The following is a 17009-nucleotide window of genomic DNA, read 5'->3' as shown; positions in this document are numbered from 1 at the left end:
GATGATGTGATCAGGCTTTGCAATGACTTCTTTGCTCACAACATTAGCCTCCAATGCCTTAACTCCTCTTACATTGCCCTCATTCCTAAAGTTGCCACGCCTGAGTCCATCAATGACTTCCGCCCTATCTCTCTGCTCAACTGCTGCCTCAAATTGATCACAAAGTTGCTCGCTTCCAGACTCCAAGCTGTCATCCTTCAGATTGTGCACCGTTATCAGTATGGCTTTCTCAAGCAACGCTCTATTCAAGATTGCCTCGCTTGGACGCTTGAGTATATCCACCAATGCAAACAGTCACGCAGGGAGATCGTGGTCATTAAGCTGGATTTCGAAAAGGCCTTTGACCTTGTGGAGCACTCGGCCATTAGTCTCATTCTTTAGTCGCTTGGCTTTAATGACACCTGGATTGGTTGGATCAAGAACATTCTTTCGTCTGTTACTTCAGCTGTCCTGCTTAATGTTGTCCCCGGAAAAAAAATTCATTGCAATAGAGGGGTCAGACAGGGGGATCCGCTTTCCCCATTGCTCTTTGTTTTAGTGGCTGACCTGCTTCAGGCCATCATTAACAAGGCTTTTGGTATGGATCTTCTCAAGCTTCCCCTGCCCAATGGAGACAATGCCTTTCCGATTGTTCAATATGCTGACGACACCTTAATCATCATGGAGGCCTCCTCTCGCCAACTCCTTTGCCTCAATGCACTCCTCGAATCCTTTGCTCGGGCCACTGCCTTACGTGTCAACTTTCGCAAATCCTGTATTATGCCAATCAACGTTTCTGCTGATAGACTTCTGTCTTTGGCTGGTGTTCTGGGCTGCAAGGTGGGGACGTTCCCCTTCACCTACCTGGGGCTTCCTGTGGGCACTACTCGCCCTCGTATTCCTGACCTCATGCTGGTGATTGATTGCATTGACAGGCATCTTGCCTCCTGTTCGGCTTTTCTTTCCTTCGGAGGCAGACTTCAAGTGGTGAAATCTGTGCTTTCCTCCCTGCCGGCCTACACTCTTAGCATCCTCAAAGTCCAAGAGGGCTTCATTGAAGCGGTTGATAAACGTCGCAGGGTTGCTCTCTGGAATAAATCAGAATTCACTAGTAAATGCAAAGCGCTTATTGCCTGGAATAAGGTTTGCCAGCCAAAAAACAAAGGTGGTCTGGGAGTGATTCACTTAAGATCCTTCAACAATGCTCAGCTTGTCAAGTTCCTATTCAAATTCTACAACAATCAGGATTTGCCTTAGGTCAAGCTCATCTGGAGCACTTACTATAGGCAGGCTATCCCGAGGGCTTCTGATTCGAATGGATCTTTCTGGTGGCGCGACTTGGTCTCTTTGATTCTTGACTTCAAAGCTATTTCTCGTTGCTTGGTGGGAAATGGCGCCTCCATCTCCTTTTGGCATGATTCCTGGAATGATGACTGTCTTAGTGCTCGTTTCCCTCGGGCTTTTTCATTCGCTTCCAACCCTTCTATCTCCCTTCGGACTGTTCTTCGTTCGGCTGACGCCTTGCGCCTGTTTGCGCTCCCCCTCTCTGCTCAGGCCTTTGACGAAGTCAATGCGATTTTTGCTATTCTGCAAGACACGGATTTGGCCGAGGACGATCCTGATCTCTGGTTGTCCATCTGGGGCAATGGCCATTTCAAGACTAAGCACTTCTATGCTAACTACTTCTCGGATTATCGTTGTCCTAGGACTCTGCGGTGGATCTGGAAGTCCAACCGCGTTCTCAAGATCAAGGGTTTTGCGTGGCTTCTCTTCTACAATAGGGTTAACACTCGTGATCTCTTGGAGAGGAAGTGTTGCAACAGGGATGGTGTTGTCAGCTGCTCTCTCTGTAATCTCTCGGCCAACGTTGCTGGCACGTCATTGGAGTCTCGGCCTCCCCTACTGGATCTTTCACGTCTTCGCTTCGTCAGGCGCGCGAGGCCTTAGATCCTTCCTTCTCGACGGAAGTCTTTCTCTTTGCCTGCTGGAATATCTGGAAGCAGCTTAATGCACTCATCTTTAGAAATAATCCTGCATCTGTGCCTGGCTGGCTCAATGGCCTCAAGATTGATCTCTCCAACCAGAGCGCTCGTTTGCCGGATAACAGGAAGGAAGCCCTGCTTGCTTGGCTAGTTTCGGTTTCCTTCGTGCCCTAAGGGCTTTGTATCTTCTTTTCTTCCCTTTGTTTCCCCCCTAACCTCCTTGTATAGTTCTCCTTTTTTCAATATATAAATATATATACTGTCGGAGCCTCTCCTACATTTTTCAGTCAAAAAAAAACATTTTGCCCTCTATTTGCATATGGGACAGATTTTACACAATCTAACTAATTTGCCAGTTTTCCCGACATAATAGACCTGCCAAGTGAATGGCTGCCTGACCTGCTTAACTTCACCATACCAAATTAACTTCCCCAACCCGATTAACCATGATGGAGTTGATTGGAATGGATTATAACTCGACAGAATCTAAAGGAAACTTGCCAGACATTGTAGGGTAGGAGATCACGCCAGTGATGACTGAAAAAAAAAATACTAAAACACATTGCAAAGCTGGGGAAGTTAATCAATTCAGGAACTAGCAATTAGATCCGGTACAGCCAAGAGAGCAAACATATACTCCCTCCGTCCCAAAATAAGTGACTTGGATTTGAATAGATTCTTGTGCAAATCCACGTCACTTATTTTAGAACGGAGAGAGTAACAAAAATGTTTCCAATGTGTTAGTCACTTACTTGTCACTTTATCCCGATAGGTAGGTAATCATGTCAGAAACCTGAAAAATTAGTAAAATGAGATAAAATTGTCACACATTTACATATAATAAAGGGTAAAATGTGGCACAAAACTAGAATGAGATAAACAATGTCACGAATTTACAAATAGGAAATAAAAAAAAGTGAATTCATTCTTTTAACTTTCACAATCAGACAAAGCTTTCCAAATACAAATTGAGTAAGAAGTTCCCACAGAGACAAAAGAAATATCCAGCTTGCAAGAAATGCTAGATAAAACAGTTGCAAATGATCGTAATATGAATTACGGTTCAATACTTTCTGAAGAAGGCTAAAAGATGCTATAAGGAAGAAAAGGGTTTTGTAAAGAAGGTTCTATAAACACAAATGAGTAGAAAACAAAGAGAATTTATGGATGTGCATAAATCGAGGGATTAAAGACAAGACCTCGTCTATGTTTCGAACAAGGAACATTTCGTGAAGATTTTTTCTAAGCAAAGAGAGATGAAATTTACAGGGTAAATGTTCTTGCTAGGAATCTGAAACCATTCATTTTAAAATATTATATTCTTCATGGAGGATGTCGCATAGTAAATTTGTTGACCTTCGTCAAATTTTTGAGAATCCTTGTTACAATACATTTTGTACCGTTCTTAATTCTGTTGTCGTGAAATAAGTAACACAAAACTAAGTGTATGTACGATTGATGACTTTTTTGAGGAACTGTACAATGTATTAAAAAAAGGATGATGTACAACAATATATACAAAAGAGAAAAGTGAAAAAAAAAACTATCTGAATCTGTCATTCCATCTCTGGAAGCTATGATAGGTCTTTCTCTTAGCCCTGTGAAAGACAAGGTTTAGTTCGTCTTTGAAGATTTTCCTGTATCTGGCTTCACAGTACCAATGATGAGATCTCCATGTGGAAAGGTTCACCAATCAGGTTCTTGATGCTTCTAAGGTTTTGATGGACAGATATGAATTCAGGGCAAATGTATTGCCAGCATGTCAATGCAAATGGACATTGGAAGAACAAATGTTCTCTGGCTTCAAGTGTATGCGTGTTGCACATGATGCATGTGTAGGAGGGAAGATGAAAATTTCTCTGCCGAAGCTTCGCTCTGGTGTTCAATCTATTTATCAAAAGCAGCCAAATGAAAAATTTGTGCTTCTTCTGGTAGCATGAGCGCAATTCCAATCGAAACTAGATTGAATCTCAATGTGCCCAGCACGCAGCAGCAATTTGTATGCCCGTGCAACCAGACAGTCAGCTTTGTCCCAAGGGTAGCAATCTGAATGGTGATTTGAATGTCATTGATGAAATCCATTATCTCCAAGTATTTCTCGTGTGCTTCAACTATGAGGGGGAGTTCAAAGTGAGCAGATATGATGTATCTTCTTCATCCATGAATTCTGCCAGAAAACACAGTATAGACACAAGCATTCACACACACGCACGTACACTCATCCCTATGAATGCACGAACGCACACCCTACCCCTATGAGCACCTCTCCGATCATATTGAGATTGATGAAATCACCACATGCGTCTCGTAGTTGATGGGTACGTCTGGAATAAATCCAGAAAATGCGAGCACCCATGCCAAGTCTAGGACTTGAATTTGAATGGGCTAGTTCCACCATAAGAAACCAACCACCTGAACTAGACTCAATTCGCGCCACTGAGATATTCTGCTGAGTGGCAAATGAATATAATTGTGACCATCTATTATCTAACATGTCTGCCAAAAATAGATGGACTGGCCATCATTAACTTTGCAATATGCAATCTGCTTATAGTCTTCCAGCACCTTGATTGTCTTTCCACCGGAATGAAGCATTTGTTTGGTACTAGACGGGAGTATGTCATGATAGAACTTTGTCATATTAATCTTGGATAGATGGGACGTATATGGTTCAAACCTTCCTTCCGCAACAAGCAAATTATTCACGTAGACCACCAAATATAAAACGTGTAATGCAGAACAAAGATGGGATCACTCTTAAACGGACGCAACTCCTCTGATGTACGGCTGCTGCCGTGGGGGGTGGCTGACGGGTGGGCCTGGCCCCACGTGTCAGCCACAACGCCTTACGTCAGGGGATCCTCCTCACAACGCTACTACTTATCCCACGTCTCCTCACAGGGCTACTACTTATCACATGCTTTTTTTTTACAGCAAAATACCTCTTTATTATTTGGGAATAAGGGTTACATGTTCAACGAGGAGAGATACAATACAAAGGGGAGGAGAATCAAACCAGCAAAATACTTCCTCTGATTCTAAATTCTTGACTCAAATTTGCTCAAATATGAATATATCTATTGGTAAAAAACGTTTAGATACACGTAATATTTGGATAACAATTTAGAATCGAAAAAATATCTCTTTATTAGTTATCCCACGCTTGGTAACACTTGATTCACACGTTTTGCTGCAGAGCCAGGTCCAACCGGTGCGTGTCGGGTTTTGGGCCTCACTCTCGGCAGCGTCCAACCGCCAGAGCCGAGCATCCACTCCTCATTCCCCAACCTCCCCGACCCGCCCATCGCCTCTCCCCGATGGCGACGCCGAGCTCCCCTTATTTCCCGTCACCTTCCACCTCCGCCGTCTCCGTCCTCCCACCACTCTGCCCTTCCCGCTTCCGCTCCAAGCCGCGGCCACCACCAGCAACCGCGGTTTCTCTTCTTCCAGTGGGCCGTTCTTGGCCCGGCCTCCGCTGCCGAGGCGCTGCCGGGCCCTTGCCGCCCTCCTCCGAGCCACCTCCTCCGTCTCCCCAAGGTAACGCTACAGCCGCGCGCCATCCCCCTTTTGCTTACCGCAATTTTTATGCTACATATACATACTCCAATCAGTTGTAGTTAGGGATTCGGTGATACATCATATGAAGCTACACAAATTTAGTCGAGTGTATGTTGCCCATGTTGCCTATTTGGAATCCACTGGGATACCAATTTTATGTTTGCAAGACGAGATGGCTATTGAAAGTATGTTCCATGTAAAGGATGATCCACAAGAATGCATAAATATGTCTTTAGTATGCCCCAATTTTGTCTTACCCAATACTTGTTTGTTGCATAATGTTTTCGTAATGTTAGTATTTTCTAGGGTTAGGCCAATCTGTCCAAATTTGCATCCTATGTAATTTATCTTGGTTCAGAGTCTTCAGACTAAATATGTGGTTTATTTAATTCTCATACATATAGCCATATAAATTATTGTTCTCAGATTAGAATAGGATTAACGAGTGCATAGTTGTCCAACCACTTGAATTTAAAGTAAACCAAATTCAATCCTCAATAGACCCAAAACAATGGTGTCAATGAAGTTGGTTCGGTTGTTATTGTTGAAATGTTTTCCTCGTTAGTCGTCACCATCGTATAAGTTGCTGGTATAGCAAGGATTGTTACCATGTTTATGATCCTTCAAAAGGTTTGCATTGTTGCTGCATGCTTGCCCAGTGAGGGAACATTATTACTTTCAAAATGGTGTACCCACTACAGAACTCCCTATCTATTATTCTGTATTTCATACTTCTGATGCAGAAAAATCCTTGAGTATCTTAATGGTGTTTCTGGTCATATCAAAAATATATTTTTAGACAATTTGTTGTTACTGTATTATCCTGGTTGGTTGGATTTATCGAATAAAACAGATCCTTTTTCTTGGAGGGCTACTTCAGTAAATCTAGTTGGTGGATAAACAAAATTATATCTAAACTGAGTTCTCACACAAATCATTGTCAAAGAAAACTGCTAGTACTGTGGCATTTTGTTCTCAATAAATTTAGAAATACACAACTGTATAGTGGCAGTTTTATATGGAGTATATGACAGATTGACAGTAAAGTTCGAAATATTAAATATCATTGCTAAGGGAGATGAATTACCCCTGTGAGGGAACATAATTTTTTTTTAAATATGCTCATTCTTGTGGGGGATAGTAAGAGTATATACTCACAAGAACACTTAGGTAGCTTGATGTTATTTAAACCTAGGACTATCATACTGGTTTTACCTCGGTATTGTTGCATCGTTTGAGACATGAAGACTTCCAGTAAAGAATCAATTACCTTCAGTGCTGGTGAAGTCCATCAGCACTTTGAACTTGACTATTTACATGTCTTGCACCAATAGATTGCAGCACTTTGCTGACTTGCTGGTGTTTATAACTGAGAAATTGTAGTTGGGTGGGAACAATCAATCTAGATTGGTATTTTCCTGTGAAGAGTTAATATTGTTTGAGCCTTTAACCAGCTGAGCGATAGAAATATTTCTGTACATATGTTCTTATGAAGTCAGGATCTGTCGGATCTCTACATTTTAGCATATAGTAGTTCTTTAGGGTATGAAAGTTTGTCTTTCAGGATTGCAGATCGTACTTCATGGGTGCATGTACATTACATCAGTACATGTAATTAATCTTGTTTTCCCCTTCTGGGCAGATTGGCAAGAGAGGTTATCAAGATTACAGGATACAGTACGAATATTCTTTGCAGTTTTGTTCTGGATGTCATTGTTTTTCTGGGGAAGTGCTTGGGGTGGAAGTAATAACTCAGGAGGCAAAAAGCGCCAACGATTTCGAAATAAATCCAAGTGAAGAGATCCTATAGGGAGTGTTAAAAATGTAATTTGCACTGGTACATAACTTTCTAATGTTGTAGAACATGATGAAGAAACAAGTATTGTATAGAATTGGATTTTTGTAACATTATACCGCTGCAAAGCCTGTATGCTGAGATCTAAGTTCTCGTTTGGAGACATGCCAAGGATGTTTTGCAAACTTTGTGCAATCAAACAATTTGGTACTTTCGTGCAAATTTAGTCTTGTAGAATTGAAGTCATCAATCACAGAAGCAAAATTAAACGCGCACATTAATTCTTGTCATCATTTCACAGAAGCAAGTATTAGTACAACATTAACTGATTCCACATGATGATGCTCCATGCTTAATGTCACTAGGGAGTAGTACACATCCATCATCTCCAACTTTAACCACAAAATGTGAAGCATTTCATGCATCCATTATGGTACAGTGCATTCTCTGTTTTCTGCGTCCAAAATACAGAGGTTGTTTTTATTTCCGACTAGACCAGTAAAGAAAAGACCTTCAGTGCACTGAGGTGATGACAAATTTTACCTTGATTAGTAGATATGTTCACACATGCCCAGCATATCTTTTTGTCACAAGAAACCTCGACAGTTTATAGATCCACAGAGGCATGCCTTCAGCTTGCAAGCTTTGGGAAATTTGTTCTTAAAGCCAGGAGGAGCCCCTCTTATACCATAATCGTAGGTCAGTTCGGTCATCGGAGGAATATGTTTCATCGCGAAGAACATAATATGCGGGTAGCTATCATCACCATGGTCATACTGTACGGCCTGCCAAAGGAGATTCGGGGAACAACTATGGTTCAGAAAACGAGCTACATTGCCTGAATCTTTTGCACTTATCACCATAGGTAATTGCTTAGGGCTCTCAGTTGCGATATCTCTACTTGTTTCTTCAAGTAATTCTGCACCCAGATTCCATCTTAAAACCTTATCATTGAGACATGCCGTATGGAAGATGTAATCATCTTCCTTATCATCTGTGTTCATCTTCATCTTATCAGTAACTTCACCAGTATACTCACAGATAAATGCGCCGGCATGGATAGGGTCCCAAGACCGGAGGCCCCATCCACGGTCTCCAGTCCAGAAAACCTCAAAACTTAGTCTAATACCCTTTTGTGTGACCCTGTTTCGACAATGTTGAGAACACTGACAATTAGAAGAGCACTCGTAAAGCATCGGAATGTGCCTCACAAGCAGTCCAGATGAGCTGTATGGAAGATCACCGCCATTCTGTCGTGCACACGAGCAATTTATGTCACCAGGCAAGCACAGACTGCGACACTTGCAATTTTGTACAGGTGTTTCCCTATTGAGTGGTATTAAATACTTCACCCCAGTAGCATAATTGAAGTGGATTGGTCTTTTCACATCGCTAACTTCGTTAACAAGGCACACAGGTAAGTTCTCAACCTTTGATGATAAATCCATCTGTATAACATTTTCCCTTGCAGCAGGATTTGCTTTCCACTTTTGAGCCATCTTCCAAACTGAAATTCCATCAGGTTGCCCTATTTCCCTTCTCAGCTTGTACTTGAAAACCTTGAAACCATTCTTTCCCTTTTCTATCCATGAATCTTCAATACTATAGAGCCCATCATATATATAAATTCTGTCCGAGTGATGGAAAGGGTCACGCGTGCTGCGCACGACTCTTATCTGACTCTTCTTGTTTTTGCTGTTCATGAGAGCCAGGTTACCTCTCTCAAGCTTCTGGTCATGTTTCTCCTTTTTTCGGCTGTTGCCGCCCTGGCCTGTGTACACCAAAATGTCTGTGTCTTGTTCATCATTCTCGTAGCCACCAGCTGAGAGGATGCACACAGCCAGAGTCTGGTCTTTCCCGACATCCTTAATAGGCATGTAGTCGATGCCACCCATGGCTGGTGCATGCAAACCCACAATGCACATTTCAATCCTGAAGAAGAAAATGTCTCCAATTTTGACACCAGGCACATGCCCTATTGTCTTGACATGATTGATTCTCAGGTTATTACTCATCATGAGTGTGCCCGTCTTCATGTCAGCCCGTCTACTTGTATCCTCCTTTTCATCCAATTGTACCGTACGGCGCCGGAGCGAATCGAACATAATCAGAAGTTCTTCTACTGATTCTCGTGGGTTGTCTAATGAGGAGGGCCATGCGATCGAGACGAGGTTTTCATTCAGGCTCTTTTTTATCGACCTCCGGTTGATATTGTCTTCACTGGATTCTTTAGTCGGTCGAACCCTCTTCGCCGATGTTGTTTTTTTCTGTTTGAGAAAAGGCTTTAAATATTCAGCCGATAATTCAACTTCATGTCTCGGCGTTCGTAATGCTACCGACACTGGTGACAGTGTAAATGGCCGATCAAACGAAGCTGCAGCTGGTCTAGTTGATGAGGAGCCGGTGGGCGTGAATGGCGTGACATGGACTACTGGTGGATCGGCTGATTGAGTTGCCACATCATATCCACTAGGAGTAGGGAACATCGGTGCTAGTGACAGTAATGGCTTAGGTTCCAGGGGTTGCTCCTCTTCATTTTCTGCTTCAACATTCGACTTCTCCATGGTAAACACAATTCCCAGGCCTAGCAGTAGCAACAACAGTTAAACAGGTGTCAGTTGAACAGCCTGGGCTGAATGTATGCTGAGACACGTATTGATAGTTCAATGCAATCTAAGAACAGAGGTAATGAACAGAGTTCGTTGTTGCGTAAAAACAAATCTGTAAATTCAGAAATCGATATGAAGTTCTAATCTGAAAGACCAATATGTTGTAAAATGCAGCAATCAATTACAAACTGCAGATCCGATTGCACTGCTATTTCAGCATGTCAAGATAACCAAAATACAGGCAAGGCATGAATTTGATTCAACAGAAGAACAAGAAACATATGCTTCTCCTGACATATTAAGCCCAATGAAGGCATCATCCAACAGAAAAAGAGTAAGGGGGAAAGAAAGGATGTGAAAGAAACCATGGCTCCCGCGAGGTTGATCGAGGATCAGTTGCATGCCTGCCAACTACTACTAGAGATTAAAGAACGGACATTTCTTCCGGAAAGACAATCTTAAGAGCCATTCAGTGTAGCAACTTACACATTCTAAAACCTGAATAAGATCAAGTAGGAAGAGTAGACAGGGGAGGGGAGGGAGACATCGATGAGAAGATGCGTAACCTTGAGGGAGGATGTCGATGTCGTCGAAGCAGAGCGCTCGCTCCACCGACTGAGGCAATGTGCGTCTCTCTCTCTCTTTCTCTCGCTAGAGCTTGGAGAATCTGAAAAGGCGCTTTGTACTGCTGGAGTCTCTCCTCGGTAGAACCGCCTCCCTGAGCGAATACAGGCACACCGCACACGGGCTGACGGGCATGCAGTCGTGTCACTCACAGGCTCATACTGTGGATGCATTATTCACCACCGTCCACCGATACAAGTGCCACAGGAACTGGCTAGAAACGCCCAGGTGTCATCTGCTTCGGTGCTGTCTTTTTTTCTCCGCTGATACAGTAAACTGGGCTCTAAGGATTCAAAAGATCTTCGTAAGAATTTTATAGGTTGAAATTGTTAGGAATTTTGACTACGTTGGTTTCGATTCGCAGGATCTTGAGCATGAATAACCCATTCGTTAGTCTACGTGCACTCTTCCGCAAATTAAAATGTGCATTATTACATAAACTAATACACGCTGTCTTGCGTCAATCTATTTTTGGCACTCTCTTCTCACGGAGATAAGTGACATGGATTTGTATATAAACCTATACAAATTCACGTCACTTATTTTGAGACGGAGGGAGTACAATTTTTGCATGAGTAAAGAAATACAAAGATATCCGTTTCAAGGTAAAATATACCCTTTACAATAATTTCAAATTATTTTATTTTGCTCCTATAGGAATTTTTTCAAAGAATTCATTTGAACTACACTTTTATTCCCCTTTCTTTCTCTTCCTCTCCCCTCTCTACTATTCTTCAAGAGCGACCAGGAAAGAGCCTGGAGCCCGGCCCGACTCCGGATCCTTGCCGCGGCGTTGCCAGTTGGGAAGGAGATGGAGGAGGTGCTCGGAGCTCCCCTATAGGTAGTAGCCCCTTAAGGGATTTCGGCTTGATGCCGGGGTGTGGCGCTATGCCGTTAGGGAGTCTGTTGTGGCCGTGGTCGAGCAACGGCGAGCAGCGCTTGGCGGTGGGGATTCTCGTGGCGGCCGGCGGTCGGTTGCTGCGGAGGTCGTCGCCGGCTTCAGAAATAAGCTCGAAGCTTGTGGTGTCTCTGTTCTGCAAGGGATCCAGTAGGTTTCTCCTCGCTGCTGTGGTCACCATGGCGGTGATTCTCCAGCGAGAAGGAAACGGCGGGCTGGAGTTCTCAGATCGTGGTCGAGCACATCAGTGGCAGTCATCGCGGAGGAGCTATGGCGCCTGTAAATGGCCGCCGGCTTCCTGCGTCTTTAGGCCGAAGGGCGGCCAATCTTATTCCTCCCTGCCGAGTGGCTAAATGGGAGGCAGTTCATCCTAAGATTGGTGGCCATGGACGAGCGCCATGGCAGCTTCGTCATCCCAAGTGGTGCCGTCCCCGACAATAGCGAGGAGATCACCGAGAGGAGGCTGAGGACCCGATTGCTTTTCTTCATCCTTGTTCTGGGTCCTTTTTGCAAAGTTCAAGGACTTGTTTGTATTTTCCAGTCTTTAGAGGGTCATGCTGTACTATGTGCTAAGCTCACTACTAATGGATAAAGTTCTGGGATCCTTCTGGATCCTACTTTTACAAAAAAAAATTGAACTACATTTATAGAAATTTTTCCATCCACTCCAACCTCTTGGTAGAGATCATTTGGTGCAAGCAAACAAAATGCTATAAGAATCAAGTAGACATGACATTGCAATCCTCCATTTTTTCTATTCCCATTTTTTTTCCAATCCTGTGAATCAAGGAGACCTTAAACTAGTTAGGGCTCCAAAAACTCTCGTTAACCCCATTCCACCACAAAACACTAGTATTTTATTTTTCAAAACCAAAACATAAGAAGTGTTTTTATTTGATACAAAAATGGGATGTTTTGTGCGGGGAACTAGGGATATTCCCTTCTTATCCCTTCCAACCAAACATTCATTTGTAATTTCTAGTGATTTTTAACGTGGAGTGGATAATATCTAGAAACACTACAAAAACACCGGTACTAAACAAGGCCTTATGTGTCGCACTAATTCTGCACTTTTGACCGCACGAGGTCGTTTATATAGAATTATTTTTGAAAACGTCGACAAAAAAGGAAAAAAAAAGGTGACTCCACCAACCTACCACTAACCCCTATGATACATGTTGAAAACGAAAAAACAGAACTCATATACAAAGCCTTCAAGAAGGAACGTCGCACGTGCACCGTTAGAACTCGCGTTTTCATCTCCAAAAGCAAGCTTTGAGCCACCACCTTCAACAAGGTCACGACGCAGTGGCGTGACGACATTGCCTGATCTGGGATCAAGTGTTTTCACTGAGAGTGCAAACTTGTGATCGACTGCCTGTACCATCATCACATCACCACCTCCGGACCAGCAACACAGGCATGACTTGTCGCGTCGCCAATAGTAAATACCTCCTTATTGCTTATGAAACATGGTTACACCATCAATCAAAAAACTGTTTTTTGATCATGACGCTTTGATCCCAAGTCGATGTTGTTGTATGATGGACCAAGTGGGGTATGCCCATGCAGTGGCCATCCCTAGCAGCAATCTTGCCGCCGGTGCGCTGGTGGTACCGTACTCTTTCTGCACCCCCACTCTGCATAGGTAGCGGAAGAAGCATGGCCAACGACTCTTGCTGCTGCCAGGGACGGAGAGCTATATAACAAGAGCAAATAAAAAACATTAGAAGATTGGAGGGAACAATTGAGCTTATATTCTAGCAATATACAAGATGTAACTTTGAGACTTGTACTGAGAATGTTTTAATAATTAATGGTCGTGTGCATCAACCTCGACCGATGCAGCGGCCGGGGCTCTTTTTAGCAATATTATAACTTTTACTTCCAAGTACCATTGAATCCCCCCCTCCCCACCCACACCCCCACACCCCAAATCTCTTCCTGGCTGCTGCTGCTTTCGTGTCTGCGAACACAGCACCGGTGTCGTGTGAAGGATAGCAAGACAAAGGCACCCGCCATGGGATGCATGTGTATGGCGGGCGGTTGCACGTGTACCTGGACAGGGGCTACCACATCGCCACGAGCGACTTCTGTCCCTTGCACGACAGCCCCCACTCATCCGTGTGGTAACCTGCAATGGTCCCCTCCTATGCGCGGCGTGGTGGATGCAATAGCGCAGCCTAGGGTTCATCTGGCCCGCCTGGTGACAACATGTGCAATTTTATTGATCTCAGTATTGTGCCTTCTCGTTTTTTGACTAATCTGTATTATTAATCCCAGCTTACAGATTTATGCGTGCATTTTTTGAGTTCATAAAATGAAGCGTTCATTTTCTCAGAATTTATAAACTAACAATGTATTTTACTCGTCAAACTATATCATAATTATAATTAACATACGGTACTAGTTGGAACGATGAACTACAAGTCAGATTTGGTTCGATTGACAGCTGTCCCTTCAATTGGCCGCGGCCTTAGGGCATCCGCAAAAGCTGACTCCTAATCGATTCTTATTTAAAATTTGCTGATGTGGAGGAAGAAAAGAGAACTAACTCTTCATGAATAGTCCGACTCTTAAGGCAAGAATCGACTAAGATCAATCCAATTTACCATCGTACATCATCGCATTTCATACTAACAAATCATTTATAACAAATCTAAAGACTCAATCTATTATATGTGTTATTTCGTCGTCGACTCCAGATAACGTGGAGAGTGAGTACTGACTCTATGGAATACTATTGTTGTTCCTCTTCCTCCTTCAACTGCAACCTATAGGCTCGCTCCTCCATGCTAGTTCGATTTTTTCGGCAACTTTTTTTTCTTGCCTTGTTTAGTTCCGTTTCGTCCCTAGCAACCTGGTTGCGCTACGGTGCACACGCTCACGTGCCGGTCGTCCCTGGATGACGTGGGAACTGCCCCAAGTATTGGAGCGTCGCGCGACAAGACTAGGTCGCGACGGCCATGTTGTATTTGCATTCAACTTTTAGATAATAAATAGTGATGCGAAGACAGTAAATATATTGTTCATACGTAAAAAGATACACTGTCCGTATGAAGATGCTGCCGGTACAATAGTAATACAAATAAGTTTGTTTCTACATATATGTAAGTCAAAATTAACGAACGAATGAATACAATGAATTTACGCAAAATAAAAAATGAACCAATTAATGAATATAGATATGACGAGCTAATCAACCAGTAGACGATGAATGAAGGACGCTAGCGCTATAGTCAAACTGCCGCGGCTGCTTTTCTTCCGTGAAACCTCGGAGACACGGCTGACGCCGCCTCCACGAACTGCAGACCACGACCGTACCACTCCACCGCTGCCCCCACACCGGCACCGCCGCGTTCGCCGGCCCCTTTGGCCAGAAACACCTCGACGGTCCTTGCGGCAGGGCCGAGCACGTCCTTCTCCCACAACTCCCTCTCCGCTCCAGCATCCTCCTTCCGCTTCTCCCCCGCAACCTTGAGCGCGAGCACCCTGCCAACATGAACCCTGCGGATGTTCCATCCGGGCAGGCCACTCAACCGCCGGATCTTCCCCACCTGCCGCCGCGCCAGCACGCACGTGTTGCGCTTGATCTGCTCCACGGCGGCCTCAAGCACCCCGGCCCGAATTAGCTCCCCGGCGGCCTCCATCCGGAAGTAGGCGTCCATCTCCGGAACCCCGATCGCCCTCCGGATCCCGCGGGAGTAATCCCCGTCCTCCCGGAAAAACCCCCGGACTTCCTCCACCAGCCCTTGCTCCACCATTGCGTCCACGCGTTGGCGCACGTACTCCTCCAGCAACGCCACGTCGCCGCCGGCGTCCACCCACACGAAGCAGCACTCGAAGCGCCTCCGGAACGACGACGACGGTCCGTCGAGGAGGGCCTCCAGGTAGCGGTTGGAGCCGCCGGCGACGATGGGCAGCGCGCCCCTGGAGAGGACGTTCTCCACGGCGCGCGTGGCGTCGCGCCGGAAGTCGGACGGGGAGTAGTCGGAATCCGGGTGGAGGCCGCCGATGAGGTGGTGGGGGACGCCGGATTGCTCGTTGGGCGTGATTTTGTTGGTGACGATGGGGAGGCCGTCGTGGAGCTGGATCTTGTCCGAGTTGATCACCTCGCCGCCGAATTGCAAAGCCAGGTCCACCGCCAGCTTCGACTTGCCCGTCGCCGTCGCGCCCATCACGAACACCACCTTGTTCTTCTTGCCTCCTGATTTCCTGCTCGCAATACCATTGCGCTCCATTATTGATGTTGCGCAGGATGGGTTATGTTACTATGAAAGATGGAACCTTTTGAGCTATAGATTGCGTGCCTGCGTTTGTTTGTCGAGATTTAAGGTTGAAACCTTGAGCTCGCTTGGTTGAATGCATGAAACTGGCGAAACATGGCCGTATTTATAGCTTGCAAAACGAGTGTCACTGTCCTCGAGCTACAGAGCTTATCCCTGCAACGCGCATTCAGCCCTTCCTGCGTACGTGCGGTGTGTGGATTAATACGTCTTTGTATCTGAATGCATCAGCATCGGTGGATTAATTGGGAAAAGAATTAAAGGAACAGTCTCTCTGCGACTCTCTACATGTCCGCGCGCGGGCTCATCAGGCTACACGTCTAGATCACAGGAAGCTGACACGTACTTACGCTGCCACTGCCAGTCAGAACACAACTGGCGGTCCAATATACTTTTGTTGCAGATTGAACGACTAAGTAGTCGCTACACAATTTCGCTGTAGAAAAAAAAAAGTCGCTTCATACTTCATACAACTTCCGTAAAAGGTCAGCGGTTCAGATCATCGATTCACCAGATAAAAAATGTGTTCCATCGACTTTTATATGAAATGGTACGTCTCGACAAATTTTTACGTTCCAGATGGATAGAAATTAAGGTTTGACGGTAACTTTACGAACAGATCAACTTGGGTTTGACCAATTCTCACCTGGGAAGTGTCAACTAGCTAGCTGCATATATATGACGTCAACCTGGTGTACGTGACAGTACGATTTCTGTCTCCCAAGTTGGTGAGTTTGAACTGAGCTGCTCCCTTTTCTGGAGAAACTTTGATTAGTTCTCACGGACAAAACCTAAAGGTACGTATTTCGAGTGCCGGTTTGGACCTCTTACATGACAAGGCTGCTGGGTAGCACTTTCGGTTCCTGGCTCCGTCTAGATTCCAGAATGGGCATTATTTGGAAAATAATTGCCCCGTGTATATATATAATCGATCCCCTCAAATTAACAAATCTTGCATTGTTTAGTACAACGTGTGGCCATGTATAGGTGGAAACGGATATGTTACGGATCTACTCCCTCCCTTCAATAATTATTGTTGCGGTTTACAGTAGAACGTAGGGAGGAGTAGTTAAGAAGGTTGTGCAGCTAAAATAACCAATTAGTCTCCTCGAAAATAAAAAAAAATTAGTGATGCTTGAGTCTCCGTGTTCAGGTCTAAAATAAATAAGAATAAATAAAGAATAACGCAAGTAATGGTGATAAAACTTATGTTCAGTTAAATTACGAGCAAAGCCAATACAGCTGGTAAGATTTGTGTACGTGTTATTGTCTTATTTT

At 44.4% G+C, this 17009-nt stretch overlaps 2 protein-coding genes across 5 annotated transcripts; both read right to left on the bottom strand.

The window, feature by feature from the left end:
• Positions 1-7436: 7436 nt before the first annotated feature.
• On the bottom strand, positions 7437-10614 carry LOC100833985 (histone-lysine N-methyltransferase, H3 lysine-9 specific SUVH1). 4 transcript variants are annotated; one of them, XM_014898207.2, is made up of 3 exons: positions 10410-10500; positions 7858-9898; positions 7437-7768 (listed from the first exon to the last, which is right to left on the bottom strand). In XM_014898207.2, exons 1-2 carry the CDS (start codon positions 10411-10413, stop codon positions 7902-7904), a joined length of 2001 nt encoding a protein of 666 aa, XP_014753693.1. In that variant the 5' UTR covers positions 10414-10500; the 3' UTR covers positions 7437-7768; positions 7858-7901. The 4 variants fall into 4 exon arrangements, with proteins under 4 accessions (XP_014753693.1, XP_024316013.1, XP_010230910.1 ...); XM_024460245.1 differs by having other exon boundaries at positions 7437-7761; XM_010232608.3 differs by having other exon boundaries at positions 7437-9898; positions 10490-10614.
• A 3914-nt stretch (positions 10615-14528) lies between these two features.
• Positions 14529-15794, bottom strand: LOC100833673 (adenylate isopentenyltransferase 3, chloroplastic). Its single transcript, XM_003565729.3, has one exon. It carries the CDS (start codon positions 15684-15686, stop codon positions 14685-14687), a length of 1002 nt encoding a protein of 333 aa, XP_003565777.1. The 5' UTR covers positions 15687-15794; the 3' UTR covers positions 14529-14684.
• Between the last annotated feature and the right edge of the window lie 1215 nt (positions 15795-17009).

Source organism: Brachypodium distachyon, chromosome 2, assembly GCF_000005505.3.
Source record: "Brachypodium distachyon strain Bd21 chromosome 2, Brachypodium_distachyon_v3.0, whole genome shotgun sequence".
NCBI lineage: Eukaryota > Viridiplantae > Streptophyta > Magnoliopsida > Poales > Poaceae > Brachypodium > Brachypodium distachyon.
This window is presented reverse-complemented; position numbering and strand designations above follow the sequence as displayed.